Source organism: Pseudophryne corroboree, chromosome 2 (genome assembly GCF_028390025.1).
Source record: "Pseudophryne corroboree isolate aPseCor3 chromosome 2, aPseCor3.hap2, whole genome shotgun sequence".
Lineage (NCBI taxonomy): Eukaryota > Metazoa > Chordata > Amphibia > Anura > Myobatrachidae > Pseudophryne > Pseudophryne corroboree.
The window spans coordinates 968,774,617-968,794,892 of record NC_086445.1 but is presented as its reverse complement, the minus strand read 5'-3'; the positions used below and the strand labels follow the sequence as shown (position 1 = coordinate 968,794,892).

The 20,276-nt window shown below is 44.5% G+C and overlaps 1 protein-coding gene across 2 annotated transcripts in view; it reads right to left on the bottom strand.

Moving 5' to 3' along the window:
* CHODL (chondrolectin) overlaps positions 1 to 20,276 on the bottom strand; it is a 208,523-nt gene that overhangs the window by 7,155 nt on the left and 181,092 nt on the right. The window contains exons 4-6 of one of the 2 annotated variants that reach the window (XM_063950488.1): positions 6,292 to 6,339; positions 890 to 973; positions 448 to 550 (exon numbers count right to left, since the gene is read on the bottom strand). In XM_063950488.1, the coding sequence (XP_063806558.1) occupies positions 448 to 550; positions 890 to 973; positions 6,292 to 6,339 (235 nt within the window). The remainder of the gene's footprint in view (positions 1 to 447; positions 551 to 889; positions 974 to 6,291; positions 6,340 to 20,276) is intronic. The other variant, XM_063950494.1, reaches the window with a different exon arrangement.

Here is a 20,276-nt window from a genome sequence, read left to right as displayed (position 1 = left end):
GGATAGTCGCCGCCTACAGGGGGCTTGCATTTTAGCTGTGCAAGTGTGTGATCGCATGTGTAGCAGAACTGTGCAAACAGATTTTGTGCAGTTTCTGCGCTGTCCAGGACTCACTCAGCCGCTGCGATCACATGAGCCTGTCCGGGACCGGAATTTACGTCAGGAACCCTCCCTGCAATACGTATGGACACGCCTGCGTTTTTCCAAACACTCCCTGAAAACGGTCAATTGACACACACAAACGCCTTCTTCCTGTCAATCTCCTTGCGATCGCCCGTGCGAACGAATCCATCGCACAAACCCATTGTTGAGCGGTGATCCGCTTTGTACCCCTGCGAAAACGCACAGCAGCGATCAAGTCTGAATCGGCCCCTAAGAGCGAAAACTCTCACTTGGAATATTAATACCCAGTGTTATGATGCACAATTGTGGAAGAGTCAACTTTACCTTTTATGCAACATTTGGAAACAGCAGGTTCCGAAAGCCACCAGTATCAGCAGCAGCAATGGGATGGTAGGTATAATAACATAGATTAAATTTGGCATTATTCCTGGAATACAGCAAGATAAACAGAGAAGAGAAATCAATGTATTGAGTATTACACGGTCACAGTTTACATTTCATATACAATGTTCTCTGCTTAAACAACAATATAAACGTATTTACGTCAGCATTTCAAAGTATTGATAATTAATAAATGATCGGCTACTCTCAGAGCCTTAATTACTGCTTTGAAATACAGCACACGCTGCTGGTTTTCTTCAGCTTGACAACTATATTACGGGAATATTTACTGCATGCTGCTGGTCTTATTGGAAAATAAAGTAAGCCGTCCGCCCTCACAAATGAATTTTAGCTGAGTGGTTTCATGTTAATACAAATAAATCACCTGTTTCTGCCAGGACTACACGAGACGAGTCCTCTGGCCGCTCTGTTGCAAATGGTGTGTCAGTTGTCACAGGAGACAGTGGGTCTGGAAATCACAAGAAAAAGTTATTGTTATTTATATTATTATTGGTTTTATTGTTGTTTTGTACTATTATTATTATTATTATTATTATTATTATTATTATGGGTTGAGTCTTTCTGCTGTGTTTAAGGTGATGTCTGTATATACCTACAGCAGATGCATCTCTGTCACCCCCAGTACATCCATGTCTCCCCCAGCCTACCAGCCTAGTGGCACAGACAGCTCGATCATTTATTAGGCAATATAGTTACCTACCTAGTAGGCAGTGTTGGACTTGCCCACAGGGAAACCCCCGGTGTACCCCACTGGCTGGGTGCCCACCTCTTCTTCTTCTTGGGACCAGGTTTCAGACAGAGCTCTTGAATTATACATTATATATATATGTTATATTATACTGTGCATGACGACTGCTTATTTTCTTCAGTGCACTGCCATAATTACTCTGGTACATTATTATGCATACAGTAGCAGTATTTACTATGAATATATATAAATGGGCCCAGACCAGGCACTCTCTAATGGTTAGCCAAACCTCTGTGGTAGTTTTCACACCCCCTCTGCAAACTGGCCACACCCCTAAACATGGGCCCGTATCACTGCATTCCCTGGTGGGTCCTTCTTGCCCCAGTCTGACACGATGCCTAGGGCTCAGTGGGCATTGAGGGGTGCATATTATCATAAACTGTTTCAATGAGTGTGTTGCAGTTTTTTATTTTTTTATTGTTTTACAAAAATCGGGGACAGGAGGTGGTCCAGACTCCAAAGCTGGGTACTGCCTAGGGCCATAAAAGGTATCTGGTGCGGCATACCCTGTACATGTGTACAGTTACTATGATATTCTTCGATAAATGGAATTATAAAAAAGCTTGGCAACACTCTTTAAAAATGCTTTTGCACATTCAAAGTCTCAGATTTTGAAGCACTGAGTAAGGTTTCTATGAAAAGCTTGAAGTGTACACAGTCCTGTGTCCTCATCACAGTGCAGGGGGACTATGTTACGCATATATGTTATGCTATATGTAATATATGTGCTGGCTGGTTCCCCCAGGGATCAGCAGCGGTGTGTACTTCAGTATCCATGCAGCACCCGGGACTTATACATTGTAGCTTCAGTCGCGCCAAACAACCCCTCTCAGCGCCACAGGTCCAGGACGATTCACCCATGCTAAGCGTTTTTCTCATTCAAAATTTCCATCTTTTTTGTATAAATAAAACAACTAACAGAGACATAACTACTTTGCTAGATCATACTGATACATTTGATGTGTGATGCTTGTACACCTGTGTGTGAATGATTCTGAATCTGTATACGCAGTTCAATGATGCAGCGGCCACAACATTTTCTCATGCCAAGTTCTGTTGTGCTTCATCTGTGACTTTGGGCGGGATGTATTAACATACATCGCCACGACCCGCCATCCATCACAGCGATGTTGATCACATATGTACTAACATATGCGATCAACATCGCAATGCGGTGACGGAGGCACCCGCGATACCTGTGAGGTGGTGTGCGGGGGGTCTCCGTCACCTCCCTGGACTCTCCCTCTCCTCAGCTGCCGGGAACAAGGAAGCAGGCTGTCCCTAGCGCCTCCTCCTCCCCCCTGCACCCGGAAGGTCCTCTGTTGGCTGAAGGCGCCATGCCGCTACTCAATAGAAGATTCCTCCAATCAATAGAGGCTGCTCCGGCTAGCGCTACTGCATAGCGCCTTTTCTTCATTTCCAGTGGCTGTCATCACTTTGGTGGAACTTCTGCAACTAACAGCGGCTCCGGCCAGCGCCATTGCACGGCGCCTTCAGCCAACAGAGGACTCCCCTTGCAATTAAGGGCGGCTACGGCCAGCGCTATCATACGGCGCTCACAGCCATTAGATGATTCCTCTTGCAATCAACGGCAGCCCCGTCCAGCGCCATTGCACGGCGCACTCAGCTAACAGCGGCCACTAGCAGCACCTCTGACTGGGAATACTGGACATTATACTTTTCTCCTTCATTCAAGTGGGCATTTAAAGGACTTTCTCCAGCCCTCGGGAGATCACATGAATGTCTTGGTAACTATCATAAAGACGCCGGTCATTACACAGTAGCAGTCTCTGTTAGAGCAATTCAGCTCACTTCCTTTCCTTTTTCAATCAATTAGTGGGCTATAGTGGACTCCACCGAGGACGCTCGGTGTTCATAGCCCCAGGAGAGGTAATTATACACTATCAATAACTGTTATTCTACCTACTGTTGGGACTTCTACGTTTCACTAGCTATAGAGTGCATGTTGCCTCTGCACTTATAGTAAGATTATTTGTTACCAAGATAAATTCTTGAAGTGATACAATTTTAGTAAGCAGCCATAGTAATGATACATTTTTTAAACAGTATTACAAATCTATATCTGCACTGATTTAATACTCTATATATTGGTATAATCACCTTAATTTGTGGATACTGTTTATCAAATACATTTATGGTTTTTTCAGAGTATATACAATTTTATAATGTTTCTATATATTGTACAACAGTTTTTATTGGTGTGTTATTATTTTAATAAATATATTTCATATATTTCGTTTGTCAGCTCTCCATAAATATGGCTTATTAACAACACTATAAGCGCAGCCAATTTTTTCTTTTCTTTCTTGTCAGTTCCGGGACCTGCAACGCTGGATTCATCGCACAGGGTAAGTAAATTACCCTGGTCTTGTTCTACACAAAACTTTTTTTGCATAGCAGGCCTGCACAAGTGATCGCAACCCTGCTATACAGAAATACACTCCACCATAGCGGCGTCTAGTTGATCGCATGGGCTGCAAAAAGTTGCAGCATGCGATCAACTCGGAATGACCCCCACAGTCCGTTAAATAACAAGTCCACAGGGGTGGGATTAGTGGGTGGGGGAGGCTGCCTTATAAAGTAATGGGGAGGCCCGGGAAGAAGTACATAAACTCAGTCTCATAAAGATAAGACTCTCGTGATTTGAAAAGCCACACTTGTATATCTGTATAAAAAGTAGCATTCACAGCTTTTATCTAATTTTGACTGTATATCTATATGAAGCGCGACAGAACTTGTTTTGGGAAAATTAGAAAAAAGCTGTGGAAGCTACTTTTTACACATATACAATACAAGTGTGTACTTTGCGGGAATCGAACCATAGCTCACAGACATGGTAACTATCGGTGATACCACTATGCCATGAGAACCACAGAGACAGGTAACTGAAACCTGCAGTGACATAGTGATGTCGCTCATTGTAATTTTTTTTATAGTGCTGTGTGTCTCAACTACATCGCTGACTGTAATGACTTTTTGCTATTTTAGAGAGCTGTGTAGAACTCTCAACTGTACTTTTCTTTGTGAGCATTGGAGACACTGAGAAAACCTTTCTGTGTTCCCATTTCTATTTAATGTAGGATCATATTAAATAGCTCACCAGGGGAGCATTCAGTTGTAAGGCATGTTGTCAATGGGTACCTGCCATTCCAGTGACTTCATAATCTGCCCTGTACTATTATTGTACTAAAACAAGTACTACTGTAATTACTGTGCACTGACTCACTTGTCAGGGCTTGATACATTGTACAGCATTCTACAGTGCCATATCCATACCCTCCTATTCAACACTGTACTGTAGTTTTCATAAGTGGAGCAATCGCCACCCAGTGGTGAAGCTATGTATTGCATGCTGTGGAACCTATTGTTCCTTATCATGCCTTACTTTGCCAACCTGCACTATTTTTATGGTGCAACTAGGACCCATGCATGGTGCAGCAGCAGCAACGATGAGTGTGACTACATCTGTATGTACATGCATAACACAGCTAGCCGGTCCATGCATACGCAGAGGAACTGAATGTTTTGATGCACTTTTTATTGGTAAAAAGTAGATATGTGCGCTGACTCCCTTGTTTTGATTTTGGTTTTAGTTCTAATTAATCATTGTTTTGGTTTTGGTTTTGACAAAAAAAAATCCTCAAGTGTTTTGGTTTGGATTCGGCTTTTGGCTCGGTTTAAAAACAATTTTAAAAAAATTGATAGTCCAAAAAAAATCAATAAAAAATGATAGAAACATGTACTTTTTGCAATCCGAAACCCAAAATTTGGATTTAAAATCTGAAATCCAAACTGCATGGAAAATCTGAAAGGGCACTCGGCTCAGATCTCCCCGGGAGATTTGAACCAGGTTTTGGTTGGGTTGGAACCACAAAATTCACGTGGATTCAAGTTTCTGGAGAGTGGAACCACACATCTCTAGAAAAAAGAAAATATAAATAATGAATAATGGGCCTAATTCAGCATTGATCGCTATTCAGAGAAATCACAAATCAAGCGATCATTGAACGACTGTGCATGCATAACATTTGCATTGCATACGCATGAGGGGTAATAGCCATTTTTTGGGTTTGTTAGAAAAAACGCAGGTGTGCCCAGGTGATTTGGGGGAGGGTCTCTGACATCAGTGCAGATCACTTCCAGGCCATCTCAGTTGCAGATTAGTGGCAGCCTCAGATCTACAGTACTCACATCTGCTCAGATGGCAAAGATTCTTCGATGTTCTGGGAATTGCGTATGCATCTGCGAGAAGATAGTGATCTAAAATGCATTCACAATTTTGCACAGGGCGTTTTTTCTTCTTGTTGGGGTGGCGCCTTTCTACTTACAGACAACTGCAATTTCTCTGAATAGCGATCCATGCTGAATTAGGCCCAAAGAATTTTGTTAATTGAATGCCTATTTCTTTTGCTGAAGAAGTCCGGCAAATCTTTTCATTGGCAGGGTCTACTGAGGGCAAAAGCATGTTGGTAGCCTCTGAAGAGATATGTCAGCTTTCTCCAGTGTAAATTAATCATGCAAAGAGATAGGGATTTTTATAAGGTTAATAAATAAGCCCCTACTGTGAAAACACTTTTGTGCTACCTTTTCAGTCATCCATTTTAAATGGTCTTGAATGACCTTTGTTACATAAACATCTGCTCTATAAATGAGTGTAACATGCCCTGATGACATTTTTCCAGTCAGCTTCTTATTTACCTCTTACTTTAGCGAAACATATGTTTAATACATGTATGTGTCTAAGTACATAAGCAAACTATGAACATCTGAATTCATGATATGTGCACGGTAACATTGCATCATGTCTGGAAATCAAATTACAATGAAACAGAAGGGAACATTTCAGAACCATGCACCATTATTATTATCTTCTACTAGATTATTTTTCCATCTTTATATACTACCATAAAAATGTCCTTTATAATTGAGTTACTCCTTTTGTCTGGTGTCTGGATATTTGCCGTACAACTGGAAGGCTTTATACTGTAGTTTCTTACCATAATCTGGCTCTGCTCTGTCTCCTAAGTCTTTCTCTATGGTATTTTCTGTTAAGGAAAGGAAAATAGTCCAAGAGTTGTAGAGTTGAGTTATCTAACACATGTACTTATTTCTGTTACACTTACTGTATTCTGCCAAATATATTGGATCTCTTTGTGCATGCTACAATAGGCAATAGCTTTGCTGAATTATGAGCTTGGTAGGTATGCTAATTGTGCCTTGATTCTGAAGTAAAACTCAACGCACAATGAACATTCTTGTCTTATTTTTCTGCCTCGTGCCCACAAGATGCAGAGGTGCAATTCAAAAATTAGAGATTGGTGGGGTTTTATACCAGGAATGGGCAGACAATCATGTCATTAAGCCACACCCACCTCACCATACATTGATTGGCAATGGTGAATTTACACAATTAATGTCAACCAGCCCTTCTAAATTTTCTTTTCTAAAAGGGCCACCTAAGGTCTCCTCTTAATCTGCTGGACATTCAAAAAGAATAATCAGGTTCAGTATGATACCCTGGCTGATGGGATGACGGCTGTCAGGATCCAGACAGACATAATACCAGAAGCGAGCATAGTGAGTCCCCTCAAGGACACGCTTCACTCACCATGGGTTCTCTTCTCCCTCGGGTGGTGGCGTGGATCCACCACCCAAGTTGGAATACTTTGGGGCAGTCGGTAGTCCGACTGCCTGCATTTTACCAACTTTGGGATCCTGAACGCTGGGATCCTGACAGCCAGTATATTAACTACATCCCAAATAATCAATTATGACAGTGGGTGACCCAATCAAATACATGTATTCCCCTTCCCATGACTAACATTTAAGTGGCACCTAAACACAGTGAAGGTAAACAGTTGCAGAATTGTTTGTAAGATTCATGCTTCAGTGGTGCCCAGGACCACCATCAGGGGGGTACTGGGGGCACAGCTGTCCCGCGCCCTGCCTCTCTGACAAAGAGGGGAGCGCCCAGGCCGCTCATGCTTTTTTTTAATTGAAATTGTCCCTCCCATAATGGCCACCGCCACAGAGGGACAGCCCTTTAGTATCTTGAAATTCTGTCTCCACCATTTCTGGAGGGACGTTTTCAATAGATTGAAGCATGTAGCAGGAAAGAGGCAGACAGCAGACCCTCAGCAGCAGACCCACAGCAGCAGCGACTGGTGGGAGGGTAGAAGGAATCCCCTGACAACAAATAGAACCCCTGACAATGAGCAGTACCCTTGACACTGAGCAGGTACTTGAATAATTATTGTGTGGCCATAATATGGTGACAAGGGCATTAATGTGGGGGGAATAATATTGTGTCAGAGGCATTACTGTGTGGGGCATAATATGGTGACTGGGGCATAACTGTGGAGACTTAATATGGTTTAAGGTGCATAATATGGTGGTGCTCCATGTGTGCATAGAAATGTTTTATTTTGTCAGTCCTGGACCCCACAATTTCTTATGGCAGCCCTGTGGTGCTACTTGCTCCCAGTGAATTTCTGCTTATCTAGTCATGTATATTGGTTCCATTATATGTAGACAAAGACTGCTCAAAACTCAAAGACCTAGTCGGACGACAGCGTAGTTCTGGCATGGAATCTGCTTATACATCATTGTCCAAAATTATGCTTTGTGAGTGCCTCAAATTAGGTGTCATATGTATCTCTGCATGTGTGTGCTTGCAAGCTGTAACAGGTCTGTGTAAAATGGGCAGAAGCTGGGTGGGGAGTACTGAGTCGCACGGTAAAGATTGTTTCCATAGGAAATGTATGAAAATGTATTTTTGTAGCAGTCACACGGTAATCCGACTCCTCATGCAGATAATTTACACCAAGCTTGGGGCTGACAGACATTCAGATACTAATAAGGAGCCCATTTATCGAGTGATAAAACTCGTTGTGAATGTTAAAACTTGTTGTGTATGATAAATTGTGATTCAGCTAATCAGCTATCAACTGTAATTTTTCAAACACATGACAGTTGTGAGCTGAACAAATGGCAGTTGGGAACTGATTGTCTGGAGCACCATTTACCATATGCAACGAGTTTTATCATTCGCAAGTTTTATCACTCATAAAAAATTGAGCATCTAAGTAGCTGATTTATTAACAAGTTTTATCATATGCGATGAAGTTTAAAACTCATAACATATGATAAATGGTGCTCCACTAAATCAGCTGCCAACTGTCATTTTTCAAACACATGACAGGAGCTAATTGGCTGGAGCACCATTTATCACATGCAACAAGTTTTAGAATGTGTTGCGTATCATAAAACTCATTCATAAATCAGACCCTAATGATAAAGGCTGTGTACACAGACACTAACACAGTGGGTAGAATAAGCTTTGCACATTCAGTTGCATGGACTTCCAACAGCTAGGGATCCCCAAAATACCCAAATCCTAGAGGTAGATGTACTAGAGCTTCTAAAACAGACAAGTGGTGGTTACCCATAGCAACCAGATTCTACCTATCATTTCCCTATTGCATTCTAGAAAATGATAGACATAATCTGATTGGTTGCTCTAGGCAACCCCACTACCTGTCTGTTTTAGAAGCTTTAGTAAATCTACTCCCAAGGGATATATCTGAAGTTTATACAGAGGTTAGGTGTACTTTAGGAATCACTATGACTTATACTGTTGGAGTAATGCGGTATCTAACCAATCACACATCACAAAACAATTGTGTCTAAATTTATACAGCATCTTAAATAATGCAGATTAATTTGAGCATAACATATTTTGTGTAGTAATCACACTGGGGAAGTTATGTACAGTTAATTGTAATTACTGTATGTTAAAAGTTACGTGTGCAGTTCTGGGATAGACCCTTAGTTAATTATAAAAACCAGCCAGTCATCAGAGTCTTGGACATGACATCATCTATGGGGTGGGAGGTACAGTAAGCTGAGAAAAGGTATGAGAGTCTTTTGTTCTGTGTCTGGGGGATCAATTTCTAATACCCCTTTTCCACTAGCTCAAAAAACACGGGTAAATGCACGGGTACGCGGATTTACCCGTGTTTTTTGCTAGAGGAAACGGCTCAATCAAACCGGTAAGCTGTGCAGTGTAAACAGAAGCCGTGTCGATGCGACATGGCTCCCGTTCACACTGTGTATGGAAGGGCGGTGCTGGGAAATCATGTGATCTCCCAGCGCCGCCCCTGCCGCGCCACCAACCCAGCAATACAGCGGGTTGGTGAGTGCAATGGGAAAGGGGGTTCTGATGCGGGTCGCAGCTGAGTAGCACCCATGTCAGGCTCCCGGCTGTGACCTGCATCACCAGTGGAAAAGGGGTATAAGTTGAAGCCTGTACCTGCCTTTCCTGCCATTCCTTCCGACCACAATAAGATACATAGTTTCTCATTTTTATCTAGAAATTACTAAATGTTTATCTGTGTATCCTGTAACCCTTTTGTTTCTTTACAACATTTCTGTAACTAAGCATTGTACTTTAGAAATGAATTGTTCTTTATTAGCCTATTTCATATACACTCCAGAACCCAGTCTGGAGAAATGTTATTTATTGCTAGAAGCAGGGGGTGACCTAACTAAGTGTGTGGTAGTTTGTCTTGCTGAGAATGCACAATTGTCATAGGGGGTGATTCTGACTTGATCGTAGCTGTGCTAAATTTAGCACAGCTACGATCAGGCACACTGACATGTGGGGGCACGTCCAGCACAGGGCTAGTCCGCCCCGCATGTCATTCCCTGCCCCATCGCTGAAGTACAAAAGCATCGCACAGTGGCGATGCTTTTTTTCTTCAGGAGTAGCTCCCGGCCAGCACAGCTTTTGCATGCTGGCCGGGAGCTACTCGTCACTGCCTGTCTCACAGTGGCTGCGTGTGACGGCTTGCCTCCTGCATGGTCCGGCCACGACTGCGTTGGCCGCACCACACCCACAAAATGACGGGCAAACACCGCTGTGCCACCCCGACCACCCAGCGACCACCTTTGCCTGTCAATCAGGCAGAGGCGATCGCTACGCAATGACAGCCATTGGCTGTCAGCCATGTGACGGAACACTGCGGCACCGGTGCATGCGCAGTTCTGACTTGATCGCTGTGCTGTGAAGAACTGCAGCAAGCATTCAGGTCAGAATGACCCCCATGGAGTGTTAGGGGAGCTCATTGCATCAGGACTTGGTGATCTCCACGATCTCAGTCCTGACAATAATGTGATACAGTCAAGATGAAGCAAATGAACTGCCTCTGGCCAAAGTCAACTTGTTTACATCAGGGACAATTATTATACTTTATATTTATTTTCTGCAGTGCGGTACAGGCAGAGGTGTAACTAGGGTCTTTGGCGCACAGGGCAAGATGAAGAATGGCGCCCCCCCAATAAAAAAAATGATCCCTGCGTGCTCCAGAAAGGGGCATGGTCGACTGGCAAGGGGCATGGTTTCACTTTTTGGTTAGGTAACTGTGAGAGAGAGACCAGGGGCAGAGAGAGAGAGAAGACATAACAGGGTAGAGGGAGAGAGACCAGGGTCAGTGAGAGAGAGAGAGAGACCAGGATCAGAAGGATAGAGAGAGAGAGACCATGGCAGAGAGAGAGTGACCGGGGCAGTGGGAGAGAGAGAGACCAGGAGCAGAGGGATAGAGAGAGAGAAATCAGGGGCAGAGTGAGAGAAAGAGAACAGCAGGTAGAGGGAGAAACAGACTAGGGGAATAGGCTAAGTAACTGTGAGAGAGAGACCAGGGGCAGAGAGAGAGAAGACATAACAGGGTAGAGGGAGAGAGACCAGGGTCAGTGAGAGAGAGAGAGAGAGAGAGAGAGAGACCAGGATCAGAAGGATAGAGAGAGAGAGACCAGGGGCAGAGAGATAGAAGACAGGCCAGGGGCAGAGGGAGAGAGAGACAGACCAAGGTAGAGGGAGAGAGACCAGGGGCAGTGATAGAGAGAGAGAGACCAGGAGCAGAGAGATAGAGACCATGGCAGAGAGAGCAACTGGGGCAGTGGGAGAGAGAGATACTAGGATCAGAGAGGGGGAGGGGTAGACCTGGGGCAGAGGATTAGAGAGAGAGAAATCATGGGCAGAGTGAGAGAAAGAGAACAGCAGGTAGAGGGAGAGTCACACTAGGGGCATAGGCAGAAAGAGAGAGACCAGGGGCTGAGGGAGAGAAAGACCAGGAGCAGAGGGAGACAGAGAAACAGACCAGGGGCAGAGGGAGGGAGAGAGACGGACAGACCAGGGGTGGAGGGAGAGCAGGGACAGACCGAGATCAGATGCAGTGACAGAGAGAAACCAGGAGCAGAAGAAGAGAGAGAGAGAGGCAAGGGCAAAGAGGGAGAGGGCAGGGAGAGACAGACAGACCAGGTGCAGAGGGAGAGACAAGGGGCACAGAAAGAGAGACCTGAAGCGTGGTGAGCGAAGCGAGCCCGCGAGGGTACGAGGCAGCATAAATAAGACAAAATGCCCTACCACAAATGGAGATTCAAAAAAACATTAACATGCTTTAAGGGCAGAAGAGAAATTCCACCCTCATCTAATTTCAAATCCAGGTCCTTTCCACAAGGTGAAAATATCCCCTTCCCCAATCCCCCCACCCCTCCCCACATACACACACCGCACAGCTTGCATTCCCCAGCACCTACACCCTGACTTAGAGTGGGCCACTCTGAAAAGAACGGTAGATCTAGGGGGCCGAACATTTGAGTTTTAATATAACACAAGTAAAGTTAAAATTTACACATGTGCCATTGGATCCACATTTGCCTCTTTTTATGCTATCAGACCCCTCCTCCGCAGGACACCAGCATTTGTCACACATGTCCCCGTGCTCACCAGCTACTGACAGTATTGGCCCTTATTCACATTATGCCTTACATAATGAGTCAAAATTCACATTACTTATTTAGAGTGTTTAACCACTCCAACTCCTGGCGCAAATAATTAAAAATAAATTAATTATATATACATCAGCTGCAACCACTGAGGGTTAGCCAATTCCCCCAAACAAAAAGGACAAGAAATATACAAAAATGTGTAATGCGCTTGATGTATAAATATTAAGATTTAAATTGTCAAAAATTAATATACAGGTGTCTGCTTGTATCAAATTCAACACACATGGAACTTGCTAGTATATTTAAATAAAAACAAATTTATTAACACATACATTTAAAACCAATATATATAGAAGCTCAGGCACACTAATAGAACGTTCAAATTTCTTTGCCACTTTATAGTTGGAATTGAAACAGTGTAGCTTGTAAGCTGCCACACAGACCTGTCTGGTCTATTGAATCATTGAACAGATTGCAACAGTTACTACAGCCTTTAAAGAAACATTGTAGCTCCCGTCCTCTATGCTACTGGCGTCCCAGTGCAGAGCAAGTGCTGCTGGTTATAATTACCCGACCTGCGGGAATGTTCAGTCTTGCAGCGCAGGAGTCACGGGAGTATCTTCACAACGTCCGCCGCCGGCACTATCACGGTGCAGATGTTACTGTCCTGGCGGGCGGATACGGACGCTCCGGAGGTTTGCTAACCTGGCGTACCAGTAAGGAAGCTCCAAGGCTGGTCCCAAAGTGACCGCTAAATGCGGATTCAACAGACAGCAATCTGTGCGTGTGCAGACTGAGCAAGGGGATGACGTCAACGCGTTTCGTCCCGTCACAGCTCGGGACTTCCTTAAAGGCTGTAGTAACTGTTGCAATCTGTTCAATGATTCAATAGACCAGACAGGTCTGTGTGGCAGCTTACAAGCTACACTGTTTCAATTCCAACTATAAAGTGGCAAAGAAATTTGAACGTTCTATTAGTGTGCCTGAGCTTCTATATATATTGGTTTTAAATGTATGTGTTAATAAATTTGTTTTTATTTAAATATACTAGCAAGTTCCATGTGTGTTGAATTTGATACAAGCAGACACCTCTATATTCATTTTTGACAATTTAAATCTTAATATTTATACATCAAGCGCATTACACATTTTTGTATAAAATTCACATTACGCCACACAGTATGAGCCAAAATTTACATTATACCACACAGTATGAGCCGAATTCACATTACCCCACACAGTATGAGCCGAAATTCGCATTACCCCACACAGTATGAGCCAAAATTAACATTACGTCACATAGTATGAGCCAAAATTCACATTACGTTACAGAGTATGAGCCGAATTCACATTACGCTACACAGTATGAGCCGAAATTCACATTACGCCACACAGTACGAGCCGAAATTCACATTACGCCACACAGTATGAGCCGAAATTCACTTTATGCCACACAGCCAAATTCACATTACCGCATACAGTATGAGCCGAAATTCACATTACTCCACACAGTATGAGCCGAAATTCACATTACTCCACACAGTATGAGCCGAAATTCACATTACTCCACACAGTATGAGCTGAAATTAACATTATGCCACACAGTATGAGTCGAAATTCACATAATGTCACACAGTATGAGCCGAAATCACATTACATCACACAGTATGAGCCGAAATTCACATTACTCCACACAGTTTGAGCTGAAATTTACATTATGCCGCACAGTATGAGCCGAAATTCACATTACGCCACACAGTCAATATGCATATTATGCCACACAGTATGAGCTGAAATTAACACCACGCAGCAGGAGGCGAAATTCACATTACGTGACATTGTATGAGCCAAAATTCATATTACGCCATACTGTATGAGTAAAAATGCATATTACGCATCACAGTATGAGCCGAAATATATATTGTGCCACACAGTATGAGCCAAAATTCACATTATGCCACGCGGTATGAGTCAAAATGTATAGTATGCTAAACAGTTTGAGCCAAAATATACATTATGCCACATGGTATGAGATGAAATTCACATTACGCCACATGGTATGAACCATAATTCACCGTATGAGCTGAAAATCACACTACACCACACAGTATGAGCCTGATAATGCTGATATTATCTTAGACCGAAAAGCTATACCTCTAGATACACTATTACCGTGGAGCCGCTATGGCCGCTAGACTGAATAAACGTGCTACGCACTTTGTACGCTATTTGCGTACAGAGTCCCGCACGTGGTACGTACTTGGCATACACACGCCGCGCTGAGTGTACAGAGTACACACAGCGTGCGCACACACAATTGATAACTTTTAAACCTTGTTAATGATACAATGCAATGATATGATTACACTTTAAACCCTTAACAGCAAAGTACTGCAATCGATGTTATACCTTAAACCTTAAGTATCGCTGACGGTATAAAGTACCCGCAGTGCGTACACCTTATCAATACTTATACACCTTATACAGATAAATACACTTTAAAACCCTTGCAGGAAAGTGAAGACACAACACTGATTTGTAGTTGAAACTACAGGGTTCTAAGGCCACAGTGGATTAATTCCAAAAGGTAAAACAGTACAAATCATACACTACAGGCTAACAAGATAAATCTAAACAGAATAATGGCTACAAAGAATGTACATACGTGAGAATGTTCGCAAGTGCAACCCGGCCGGTCCTCCGCTGGTCATACAGATAGCGTTCAGAGTCTTCTGACCGGCCAGGCAACAATGGGTTTTTTATACACAACATGCATACACAATACAATGGTCACTGTAATCTCATTGTCCATTGGACACAGGGATGTGTCTTTACATTACAGAAGAGGTTATAGGTTGATTTGAATAGATGGGCGATGTCTTTCCCCAACTGCTCTTGTGGGTGGTATCCTCTGGATTCCCGCCGCATACATAATATACAGTAAATACAGTTAATATCTATATTCTACTTCTGTACATAACTATACGCAGGATCATGCGATCTTTCTCTAACTAACACCGGAATGTTAACCTTAAAATACCCTACAGCTGGATACTAGACATCACCTTCTAACCTTTGTCTGACCCTTCCTATCATGCAAAGGCGAATCCCTTAGTCCTGGAACTGTTTAAACTATTGATACTCGCTGATGCGGTCTAGGGGAACTATATCTAAAATGTACACTATTTGGGTTAAATATGTAATGTTCTAATAACCCTCTATGCGCTCACAAACTCTACCGTAAATGTGCATACCACGCTCTAAAGCGCATGACCGTGGAAAGCTACTTTACGCAAATTGCGGATATGTGCACGCACGGCAGACTGAGTGCACGCGCAGCGGGCATGTGCATGGGGTTAGTACATGGGGCATGCATTACAATATTTTTCGACTTTGACAAGCCAAATTTAAATTAAGCCACACGGTATGAGCCGAAATTCACATTACGCAACACGATATGAGCTGAACTTCACATTACATCACATGGTATGAGCCAAAATTGATTGTATGCCACACAGCATAAGCCGAAATTCACACTACGCCACACAGTATGAGCCAAATTCACATTATGCCACACGGCATGAGCTGAATTTCATGTTGCGCCACACAGCATAAGCCGAAGTTCACACTACGCCACACAGTATGAGCCAAATTCACATTATGCCACACGGTATGATCCAAATTCACATTAAGCCACACGGTATGAGCCAAATTCACATTATGCCATGCGGTATGCCCCCAACAGTGCCAGATACACATAATACCCCCAGCCGTGCTTGATACACATTATGCCTACAGCAGTGCCAGGTACACATAATACCCCTAGCCATGCTTGACAAGCGTTATGCCCCAAGCAGTGGCAGTTACACGTAATACCCCCAGCATTGCCAGATACATGAAATGCTCCCAGCAGTGCCAAATACACGTAATACCCCCAGTAGTGCTAACTGCTGCTAGGCTTCTGCTACTGCTCCTGTTTGAGGGGAGCGTGTGCCTCTCCTGAGTCCTGCCCTTCACTAAAGTCCTCCAGGGGCCATTTGAAATATGGCGCCGGCTCATGAGCCAATCAAAGCTTGTAGTCTGGCAGCGAATCAGGAGCCGACGCTGTTGGTCCGTGAGCTCCGATTAGTTGACGCCCGACACTAAATTAGAAAAGGCCAGGCGCAGCATAGGGGAGGAATCATGTGGGAGGAATTGATCAGCACGCTCGGCGGGAGCCGGACATTGCACACACTTATGCATAGTATATGTATATTATATGGACAAAGGTCAGTTTTCATTTTCAATGTATGTACAGTACAGTTTATATAGACAGAGCCCTAGTGACAAGTGCACAGTCAGACAGCAGTGATCACATGAACTGTAAATACAGTGCACACTGCAGAATCATGCCCAATAGTGCACAACCCCTGACCCTGGAATCAGATACCTGGCGGCAGCAGCACAGGACAGACGGGCCGGTGCTGCACTGTTCCTGCTCCCGGAACCTGCTTCCAGGGGCAGCCCGCACTCTATTCTCTGAGACCCTCCGCCATAAACATCTTGTAGCCTCCATTCCCACTGCATCCACGGCCACCTGGCTCCACCCGCTCCGCTCAATGGCGTGCAGGGGACGTGAGAGCAGAGCAGGCAGCCTCAGGTGATCCTCAAACTTCCTCATCTCTCCACGGGCAAGGGGAGGCGGGGATGATGGTGCCACTGTCGGCCAGCTACTGCTACAAAGATAATTTATTTGGGGGGGTCTACTCCGCTGAGTGGGCGCCGGGAGTACTCTGCTGGGATGACAGTGACACGATCCTCGCCAGCGGTACCCCCCTCAGGTGGATTTGCCACAGTGCCCAGGGCATGAGCCCTACTCTCCCTACCCTTGTTACGCCTCTGGGTACAGGCTACAGTATATGCACATATTAACAGTACAACAAGACCACTTCCGGTTCCGGGTGCATGGAGTGAGCTGCTCCATCTCACAGCTCCGCTCCGTGCCCGGCTAATTTGGCACTTTTACAAGGCCTTGCCACCTCCAAACTTCACCTCTTTAACCCTCCCCACCTGGGGTCTACCTGTGATGGACAAATTTGTAACAGCCACGCAGCCGCCGCGCTCACAGCAGAAGGCGCTGCTACAAGTAAAGAGAGGAGCGGTTCCTGTCATGACGCCGGACGGCGTCTCCCTCGATCACACCCCGGCGTCCAAGAAGTCTGTGGCGGATACGCAGGACTCTGACCCGACATCCTCACCCAGGCACCGTGACAGCCCGCTTCTGTATGGGGATCTGGTGGACGCCATCTCATCCACCATGGGCCCGCTGCTGACCAAGGCGGTGAGTGATATTACAGCACAGCTGCAGCACTTAAACACACGGGTCTCCACAGCGGAGAACAGGATAGGCTCCATGGCTCACAATATTGCTGATATGCAGTGTGAAATTAAACGTCTTGAAAAAGACAATTATGCCTTTATTAATAAGCTGGAGGAAATCGAAAATCGTTCCAGACGAAATAACATCAGAATCGTGGGTTTGCCTGAATCCCTAAAAGGGGCCTCCTTGGAGAATTTTGTCACTAACACATTACCCACACTCCTTGGCATCCAGGATGCCTGTAAAGATATGGTTATAGAACGGGTGCATCGTATTGGCCCCCCTCCCCGCCAGACTGACACCCGCCCCAGAGTGACCATCTTTAAATTTCTGAGTTACACACATAAGTTGGAAATATGGTTGTCCTGAATTGGGAAGGCAAAAATCTCAGACTTTTTCAAGACTTTTCTGCCGAATTGACGAAAGCACGACGTGCCTTCTCCCCTATCTGCTCCCGGCTCATTGCCGACAAGAGAAAATTTGCACTGATATATCCCGCTAAGTTAAGGATCTTCGACAAGGATAGACATTATGACTTTACCACCCCGGATGACGCTGCTGATTTCTTCTGCGAAGGTCGCTCTCGCTCAGATGCGGACATCTCTGACCCTAATTGACCCTGCGGATCTCACCAGTTTTCATCGCTTTGCTGTTGCTGCTCACCGCATGCAAACTGCTTTGTCCCAAAGTTTGAGGCTCAAGTCTTTGCAATTTTTGTTCTTTATGTTCATACATGGTTCCTGCTCCATTACATGTTGTCCCGCCTTAAGATGAGGTTTCATGATCTCAATTCTCCCCGGGCACGGAGGGAGTAATGCTCCAGGTTTATGTTGGTTTGGTCTCTGTACCTATGGGTTCTCCAAATTTTTCCGGGCTTCCGGAAGTTATGTGAATGTTTCATAGCTGTCCTTAACGCGCTAGGCGGGTTCTTTAGTGTTTTGTCCTTGTCTTTGTGTCCCCCCCCCTCTGTTGTTTCCCCAGTGTCCCACCTCCTCCCTGCCCCTCTATGGACTCTACTAGTTCCACGCTCCTTCTCCCTGGATACCTTACAATTCAGATTACAATGCATGTGTATACAATATGGCTGAAATTAAGATTGGGTCCTTAAATGTGGGGGGCTTTAACTCCCCTGCGAAGCGGAGGAAAATTTGGCTGTACTGTAATAGATTACATTTAGATATTGTTTTTGTTCAGGAGGCACACTTGGTTCCTGCGGAAATGTTGAAACTACAAATGTTGGGGTGTCAATTATTAGCTAGTGCTTCTTTTAATTCCAGGTCCCGTGGAGTAGCCATATTGATTAAACGTCAGCTCCCCTGCGAGTTTCTAAAAATGATTCCTGACACGGAAGGCAGGTTTGTCATCGCACACATTACACTACACTCCAAACTATACACTTTATGTAATGTATATGCCCCGACAGTATACAAAAGACACTTCTTTGTGAAATTGATTACGCTATTGACACCTTATATGGATGAGGGTCTGATGGTCTGCGGTGATTTTAACCTCATCTCAGATGTTTTCCTGGACAGGTCATCTGCCCCCTCAAACTCTTTCTCACTTCCCAAGTACGGTATTCCCCATTTTACCACACAATTGTCCCTAGTGGACATCTGGAGAGTTATAAATCCCACTGTCAAAATGTATACCTGTATGTCTGCAGCCTATCACACCCTGTCCCGCATAGACTACCTGTTGCTGTCCCTGGCCTTGTTCACGAGAGTCTCGTACATGGAGATTGAGCCGATATCTGTCTCGGATCACTCTCTGCAGTGGTTCTCTTTACACGTTTCTGACGAACCCCTAAACAAAGTCATATGGTGTTTCCCATCCCACCTTTTGACCTCCTTGGAATTTAAATCTATGCTTCAAACTAGTTGGGAGGAACACCACGCAAATAATCGGTCCCACGCGATTGTCAATCCCCCTCTATTTTGGCAAGCGGCTAAGTTGGTCCTACGGGGAAACATTCTTTCATATGTGGCCCGTCTAAACAAATCTTACGCCGCCACTTATTTATCATTGCAAAGTCTGCTATCCACTGCCTACTCAGCTTATTGCCAAAGCCCTACGGTGACCAATAAGCAAGTATACCTCACTGCTAAGACTCACTTCAACGAATACTTAAACAGTAGAGGTAATAAATCCTTATATGCGGTTAATTATCGCTACCACCGGTTTGGGAACAAGTCCGGTAAACTGCTAACTAACGTTAAATGGCACGAGACCCTCCTCTTTAGTTCACCCCCTAAGGAAACCAGACGGATCCCTGACATCCTCCAATGTCCAAATTGTCTCTGTCCTCAAGGACTTCTATGCTTCCCTTTACTCACCTGGCCCTTCTCTCTCCCCTGAGAATGACACATTCACCTCCTCCATGTCTCTCCCTGATTCTGAATACGTTCCCCCTAGATTATCCACGACACTAGATACAGATTTGACGGCCCCCATAAGCCCAGCGGAAGTCTCGGCACAGCCCCGGGCCCCGATGGGTTTGGTAGTAGCTTCTACAAGCTGATGCTTCCGTGCATTCAGGACACATTGGTGCTCTTTTTTAATCACATATTGCGGTCGGGTCAGGCCCCTTTATATTTTAATGCCGCTTATATCAGGATTTTACCTAAGCCAGGGCGGGATCTGACCCTGCCAGCCTCTTATAGGCCGATTTCCTTGTTGAACTCAGATTATAAGAGTCTTACTAAGATTTTGTCTGAAAGGCTTAAAAATATTTTACCTTCTATTATACATCCGGATCAAACCGGGTTTATTTCAGGTAGGCACTCGGTCCTGAATGTACGGAAGGTCATATCGGCAATACAACATTTACAACAC